The 7,417-nt window shown below is 40.5% G+C and overlaps 1 protein-coding gene across 1 annotated transcript; it reads left to right on the top strand.

Annotated features, from left to right (window-relative positions):
• The first annotated feature begins 1,295 nt into the window (after positions 1 to 1,295).
• LOC115175893 (proteasome subunit beta type-7) lies at positions 1,296 to 7,417 on the top strand. Its single transcript, XM_029735515.1, has 8 exons — positions 1,296 to 1,561; positions 5,422 to 5,515; positions 5,631 to 5,728; positions 5,895 to 6,035; positions 6,286 to 6,401; positions 6,652 to 6,710; positions 6,794 to 6,945; positions 7,069 to 7,417. Exons 1-8 carry the CDS (start codon positions 1,497 to 1,499, stop codon positions 7,178 to 7,180), a joined length of 837 nt encoding a protein of 278 aa, XP_029591375.1. The 5' UTR covers positions 1,296 to 1,496; the 3' UTR covers positions 7,181 to 7,417.

Genomic DNA, 7,417 nt, shown 5'->3' with positions numbered 1-7,417 from the left:
GACACCTGTATATTTGTAGTGACTGGGTGTATTGATACACCATTCAAAGTGTAATTAATAACTTTCCCATGCTCAAAAGGTTATTCAATGTTTACTTTTGTATTTTTTTTAACCCATCTACCAATACATACTCTTTGCGAGGCATTGGAAAACATCCCTGGTTTTTGTGGTTGAATCTGTTTGAAATTCACTGCTTGACTGAGGGACCTTACAGATTATTGTATGAGTGGAGTACAGAGAAGAGGTAGTCATTCAAAAATCATGTTAAACACTTATTGCACAGAGCGAGGCAAGTGAGGAAAAAAACTCAATTGAATCCATTTTAAATTCAGGCTGTAACACAACAAAATGCGGAAAAAGTCAACGGGTGTGAATACTTTCTAAAGGGACTGTATACCTGCTATGAATCCAAGTCTCCTGAAATATGGGGCTTGGTGGCAGACTTCCTTGGTGGCAGACTTCTCCCTGCACAGGATGTTGTTTCCCATGTGTTTCTGCTACCAAGCGTCCATCCTCCCCTGAGCAACATGAAGACCAAGTGCGAGAAAATAGAATGAAAGTTCACTTTACCCTACATATAATTATGTTGAGAAACTGTTTTGTATTTTAAACTAATACTAAACATAGCATATTTATACTGGCCTTGTCATTTCCATAACATGTTCCACACTCCACAAACTGATAATGGTGCAAATGGCCTAAGATATGCCATTGATAGCCTACTTAAAGTATGACCGTAGAGGACATAATTTTTTTTACACGCCATAGACATGCATATAAAAGTATGCCTATTCACACTTCACCCGTATTCATTGCTTCTTTCGTTTTATTTTCTATAATTCAATACCTTTTGCACCAATTATGCAGCTGTTCATTTTCCAAACAGCTGGTTGTGAACCTACAACGGTAGTGCTATTTGGTTTCCTTCGGACATCTCTAAACTTAAGCCGTACCCTAGCCGTAACCCTTACCTAACCTTAACCATAAACCCTTAACTAACCTTAACCATTTTAAAACATCCGAGTTGTGACGGCCTAAGGATCCCGTTCCTATCAGCCAACCAGCCATTGAGAATCCATTTTGTTCGGTTTTAACAAGATGGTATACAGTTTGTCAGATTTGACTTTTCGTAGCAGGTTAGAACTTACGCAGCAGTTTAGGAGAATTTGGTTAATGTTAGGAAATGGGTTAGGGTTTGCTAAAATGCACACAAAAAAACGACTTTTGACGTTAACTTAACAAAAGCTGTATCCCTTCTAGCCATGACCCTTTGTTCTCCCTGGCCTATACGGTATTTTGATTCGTCTGAGGCTATGATGTGTTAAAATTGAAAGTGAAAGAGTTCTCCCCACTAAACGCTGACACATTTAGCTAACACAGTTTACCTTGACAGCGTTTAACAAAGTAATAGGGGTAGAAAAGTAAAGTGCAGTAAGCTGTCTCACCTTTCACAAGGGGTCTCGGTTTGTGGATTCGTTCGCCCATCTTGATTGAAGATGCTCAATAATTCTCGACCTTGCCAACCTCAAAGCGCTGGTTTTTCCTTCGAAAACACTCGCAGGTGAGTTCATTTCTCTGAGGCCCACATGGTCATTTGATAAACATTTACTCCAACAACGAAAACATCTTTATAATAATCAGGGCTGTCAACTTTTTAAGAAAGCTTGGAGTGACTTTCATTGCCCTCTGGCACAACCCCTAGACAGGTTTTACAGTTTTAAAACTAATTTCCTGCAATTCTACATATTTTGACATGGCTTAGGCCTACTGTAGGACCAGGGTGGAAAATAAAATAAAACCACAGGTCAGGTGTATTCAAGATGCTTTAAACATTAAATAAACACTCAATTGTACAACTTTGTTACTTTGAGATCTTTGGGGTTACATTTAACGTATGCTAAAAAAAATGTAGGTTGTTTGGCACATTATTCAGACAGTAATGAAATGAGATGAGGAGACAGGCAAATGGGAGAAACCGTGGGAAGGTTGGAAGCAGGGACTGTCTGTTCTCTGGTGGAAAGTAGTGCCAGGGAGTGTTACTACACCAGGGTTCCACAATTGGTGGGCTAAATTTGGCCCGCGGGTGGTTTTATTTGGCCCCCCCAAAGTTTTCGGCGCAAAAAGAAATAAAATATTTGTGTGGATTTTTCATTGTAGGACATAAAAGACTGTAAAAAGATCAGGAAATCATCTCCAAGTAATCTTAATTTAAGAAGTCTGTTCCCAAGTATTCCCACGCTTAATCGAGAGACACGTGATCGTATACAAATGTAAGCAAGGTTTGAAATTATGTTTTAGTCAAACAAATCTGTTTGGGCTCCTTGCTGCCATTTCGCAGTCTACAAGTTATTTGTAATTATTTTCGGCCCCTCGACCATCCGCTCCAGACAAATATCGGCCTGCGGCTGCTAGTTGATTATCCCTGCACTACACCAAGCCTCTGCACAGGAAATATTAATATTAATGGGTGATGGCAGGGGGTAACCAAATCATAGATTTCAGTCTCTTTGTCAATAGACTGCTTTCAAGCTAAGGACATACATTTTGTAATTTGGGTGAACTTTCTTTAAAATAGGTCTGGAAGAAAATCCTGCTTGCTCTCCAGGAGGGTTCACCACCCCAATCTATGTTTCCCAAGTGCTGGGTTTTTCAAAATGTTCTTATTATGACAATTAATATCTCAATCACAAACCTTCAAGAAAAATCGAATGAATATCACTATTCAGGTTTATGCCTACTAGTTTAAGATCCTTGCCATCATCGTACTCTACATACACAAAATATGACGTGTTTATGTGTTGTGAGTCCCCCTACCATCTCTGCTTAGCATGTGCACAATACCAAAATGTCAAGTTATATTTGAGGCCTGGAGCATTTAATATCCGATGCTTATTTGTAGGACTTATCCAAAACTGTCCATGAATGGCTGCAAAAAATACACAGCCTCATATACTTCATTTTCAAATGCTCAAGTAGGCATATCAGATTTCAAATATGTGATTACACTGGCATAGTTACACATCAAGTCCCCTTAACAAACTTTCCCTGCTAAAACATACTGTAGGTCTCTGTCTACTGCCCTATCGTTGTCACAGCCTTAATGCCAATCACCAAACGAGGGGACAAATGCAAGTGTGGATTAAATCGACTTTAGTAAACACTGTCAAACAGATGCATTCTGCAATAGGCATGGGAGTAACGCCTCCATTACACCGATAGCGTTATTGCATTTTGGTACACCAGAAGTAAATTTATTTCCAATGGAACGCTGCGTTTGCCTTGCGGCATTGCATTGCAGAGGCAGTTGCGGTGCATTCTGTGTGGTGCGTACGTTGGATATATTGAACATATACATAAAACCGTATGCATAGACGGCTTGACACAAAAGGTAGTTAAAGGTGAATGTTGAACTTTTGTTGCACACATATCCAGATGATGCTGCGTACCATTTAGCGCAATGACGCTGTCGGTGTGATCGAGGCGTAACAGCAACCTAATTTTGTTGGCATTGTACATAAAACATTGCTGCTGTGCTGCTCTCTCCATCCGGCTCCACTCTGATCTTGATTAATCCTCTTGATCCCTTACATAACTAGACCAATCATCTGCTTCAAAGTGCCGTGGCGCACAGTGCTGTGATAGGACAATGATAGAGGTTCCGCTCGTGATGTTAAATTGCAGGTGCAGATGCTCCGATTTCAAAACGATTTGGAGCACAGTTGAAAAGTCAACGCACTGACTAGGCACTAACTAGTCAGGGCGTGACTATAAAAATAAAAGCAGTACTTTTCAATGCGTGAGATATGAGGTGTGGCGTCTGAGCATGAGAGGAGGGTCAAATGCGTCACACGGCCAATGCGGGAGAGTTGGCAGCTCTGTTTAATAAGATGTTATGTTTGTACCACAGTGTTGTGAAAGATCTTGAGGTGGATGTGAGGGGCTCGAGTCAAGACCCAATTCATGCACAATTAAAGGGCTACTCCACCACTTTTCAACCTAATTTTCATTATCTCCAGCGCAATACAAGTGTCAACCAGAGGAGGCTAGTGGGAGGCGCTATAGGACTACTGGCTCATTGTAATGCCTGGAATGGCATGAATAGAACTGTATCAAACATATCTCAACCACATGTTTGACCCAGTTCCATTTAGTCTATTCCAGACATTACAATGAGCCCGTCCTCCTATAGCTTCTCCCACCAGCCGCCTCTGGATTGTCAACATATGTGAAAACGTTAAGTTCTACCCGATGACATCAAAAGTTAAAACAGAGATTCACGGTGCCGTGGGGAGCAAGAACACTCTCCCTTGGGCTAGAAACTCATTGCAGGTTTTGAAAATCACTTTTTTACTTTTAACCCTGCCCTGTGATTAACAATGCTTTAGGACCTTATCTTTTTAACCACATATCATAGAAACGTGCTGTTTTCACATACAGTGACTACCTCATGAAGCTGGTTGAGAGAAGAGTGTGCAAAGCTGTCATCAAGGCAAAGGGTGGATACTTTGAAGAATCTCAAATATAAAATATATTTTGATTTGTTGAAAAAAATGTGGGTTACTACATGATTCCATATGTGTTATTTCATAGTTTTGATGTCTTCACTATTATTCTGCAATGTAGAAAATATTACAAATAAAGAAAAACCTTTGAATGAGTATGTGTGTCCAAACTTTTGACTGGTACTGTATGTAGACACTGGTTTGGTGCAGGAGATGAATGAGGTTGAAAAGTGGCGGAATTGTCCTTTAATTACTGTGCCTGTCTGAAATTGTTAAAGAAACTGATATAAAATGTCATTTATTCTGAATATGACACATTTTTGTAAAATTGTGAACCTACAGACGGATTACTAAGAATATAGCACAGTTTAAAACAGGTTAATTACTGCAAGCCTACATATTGTTACCATGTAAATGCATAGTTTTAGCAGAGACTGTAGAGGAAGCTTTCCTGAATAATCTCTGCTTTTAGTAGGCTTAGGTTTAGCGCCCAACCAATATGTTTTTTTTGGGGGGGGGGGGGCATAACTTATGATACCAATATATCTCCTGACATACTATTTTACAGCAGGGAAATTAAAAAGTGCCATTTTTCCACACTGAATTTTTCATAAATTGCCATCCAAAAGAGCAATTATCCAATAACTATGCTTAAAATGTTGATTTCATACTTTGTGACAATAATGACACATCATAAGAATGGCCGCAAGTGTTCAGATGAGCATGAAATTCCCTTTTTTTTGTTCAATTTATTGAATATCGGTTATCGGTGGAGTTATCGACCGATATAGCATTAAAAGGCCAATAATCAGCAGATAATATCAGTGAATCGATATATCGTTCTGGCTCTACATAGGCTAACACAATGCCAGTTCCTCTAAATACTCCCAACATTGCATAAAAAGTGCTCACTTTGCAGGAATGCTGTGTTGGAGGGGAATTTGTCTGAGCTTGGTTACAGTTCTCCTAAGGCAAGGAAGACTGGAACCACCATCGCTGGCATAGTCTTCAAGGTGAGAATCAGTCATTACACATTTTCCGCTTACTGTGATGTAGTTGTTTCAGGGTTGAGCTCAGCACAATCAATACCCTAAGTGTGATTATAGTTTGGGTATCCTCCCTCCACAGGATGGGGTGATACTTGGAGCTGACACAAGAGCCACTGATGACATGGTGGTAGCTGACAAGAATTGCATGAAGATTCACTACATTGCACCTAACATTTAGTAAGTGCCACAAAGAATACACCACGTACAGTATAATAGTGTAGCTTGTGTAACCCCTATGTAGATCAGCATCAGCCCCTGCACAATGGTAGGCACAGACTGGGGCTTTTGTTGAAGTCTATTTTAGCCACCATGCTTCACCAACTAATCTCAGTTTTTATTGTAGCTGTTGTGGAGCAGGTGTGGCTGCAGACGCAGAAGTCACCACTCAGATGATGTCATCCAATGTGGAGCTGCACTCACTTAGCACAGGACGCCCTCCCCTTGTTGTCACGGTTACCCGACAACTGAAACAGATGCTCTTCAGGTGAGCGAGAGCATGAATGAGTCTGTGACGATGGGAAAATAAGACCACTACAGTGGCCACTCTCATAACAAGGTTTGAATGCTGACAATCCAGTTACTTTCCAGACCATAATATAAAATAACAGACACAGCAGTGCCTTCGTTGATAGCACATCCCTCATTTGATTACAACATCCAGTTTTTATCAAGAACATTTTGATGATGCTGTTACATTGTAGCGCTCTACACCTGAATTGTGACTTCCGCTCCAGGTACCAGGGACATATTGGCTCCTCTCTGATTGTTGGGGGTGTGGATGTGACTGGCGCTCACCTCTACAGCGTCTACCCACACGGCTCCTACGACAAACTACCATTCCTTACCATGGGTATGCTCTCCATTAGTTTATCTAGTCAATTCTTGACTCTGTCATTGATGGAGATTTTGTTTTAACCATCTGTCCATGTGTTTCAGTTCATCCTAATCACAGGTAGTGTTGTCTGTATTGTTTGTCTTTGGTAATCGTCTATTGCCATCAAATAATTCATCTGGGCCGTGTGAAGAGCTTCTAATGGTGTGAAGTTGTATTGAATATTGAAACATTAGATAAGGTGACATTACTGCCGTTGTTTTTGCAGGTTCAGGAGCAGGGGCAGCGATTTCAATATTTGAGGACAGATACAGACCAAACATGGAGGTGAGATGCAGTTATTCTCATTGAACAGTTGTTCATTTCATAAAATGTATTGCTCACCGGTCTTAACTGTCTATCTTGCTCAGCTGGAAGAGGCTAAAAAGCTGGTGCGGGATGCCATTGCTGCTGGGATTTTCTGTGACCTGGGCTCTGGCAGTAACGTGGACCTGTGTGTCATCACCCAGGCAGGGGTTCAGTACCTTAGGAGCTATGACCAACCTGCCCAGAAGGGGAAAAAGTGAGCTATACAAGTTTCTACTGGGCTACAACCAACAACATTTTGTGAATATTACTTGATTATTCATAACGGGAATTTACAATATGCTCTCTCGCTCTCTTTCCTTTCTCTGTCTGTTTCCAGGGAAGGACAGTACAAGTACAAGCCTGGCACCACTGCAGTTTTGACAAAGACTGTCACACCCCTGCCTCTGCATGTCGTTGATGAATCAATTCAGCTCATGGACACTCAGTGAAATGTATGCTGCTGCAGGCATCATCAAACACACTTGTGAATTCCAACACTCATTAGCAAAAGTATCTACTTTAATTCTAAATAGCTAAGATGAACTTGTGAATTTATAATGGCATTGGTTTTTGCATAGCTTATTACACATACTTGGCAGCTTTTGTTATTAAATAATTTACTTTCAAAACAGTATTGCAGTGTATGAAACATTAAAAGGCAATAAAATATTTCTTACATGCGATAA

Source organism: Salmo trutta, chromosome 36, assembly GCF_901001165.1.
Source record: "Salmo trutta chromosome 36, fSalTru1.1, whole genome shotgun sequence".
NCBI classification, from domain to species: domain Eukaryota; kingdom Metazoa; phylum Chordata; class Actinopteri; order Salmoniformes; family Salmonidae; genus Salmo; species Salmo trutta.
Note: the sequence above shows the minus strand (reverse complement) of the source record. Positions and strands in the feature narration are given on the sequence as shown.

Coding starts and splice junctions, on each gene's coding strand:
- LOC115175893 (XM_029735515.1), top strand. CDS start 1,497: ATGCTCAATAATTCTCGACCTTGCCAACCTCAAAGCGCTGGTTTTTCC. Junction 6,036..6,285: donor CTGAAACAGATGCTCTTCAG/GTGAGCGAGAGC, acceptor CTTCCGCTCCAG/GTACCAGGGACATATTGGCT. Junction 6,711..6,793: donor GATACAGACCAAACATGGAG/GTGAGATGCAGT, acceptor TATCTTGCTCAG/CTGGAAGAGGCTAAAAAGCT.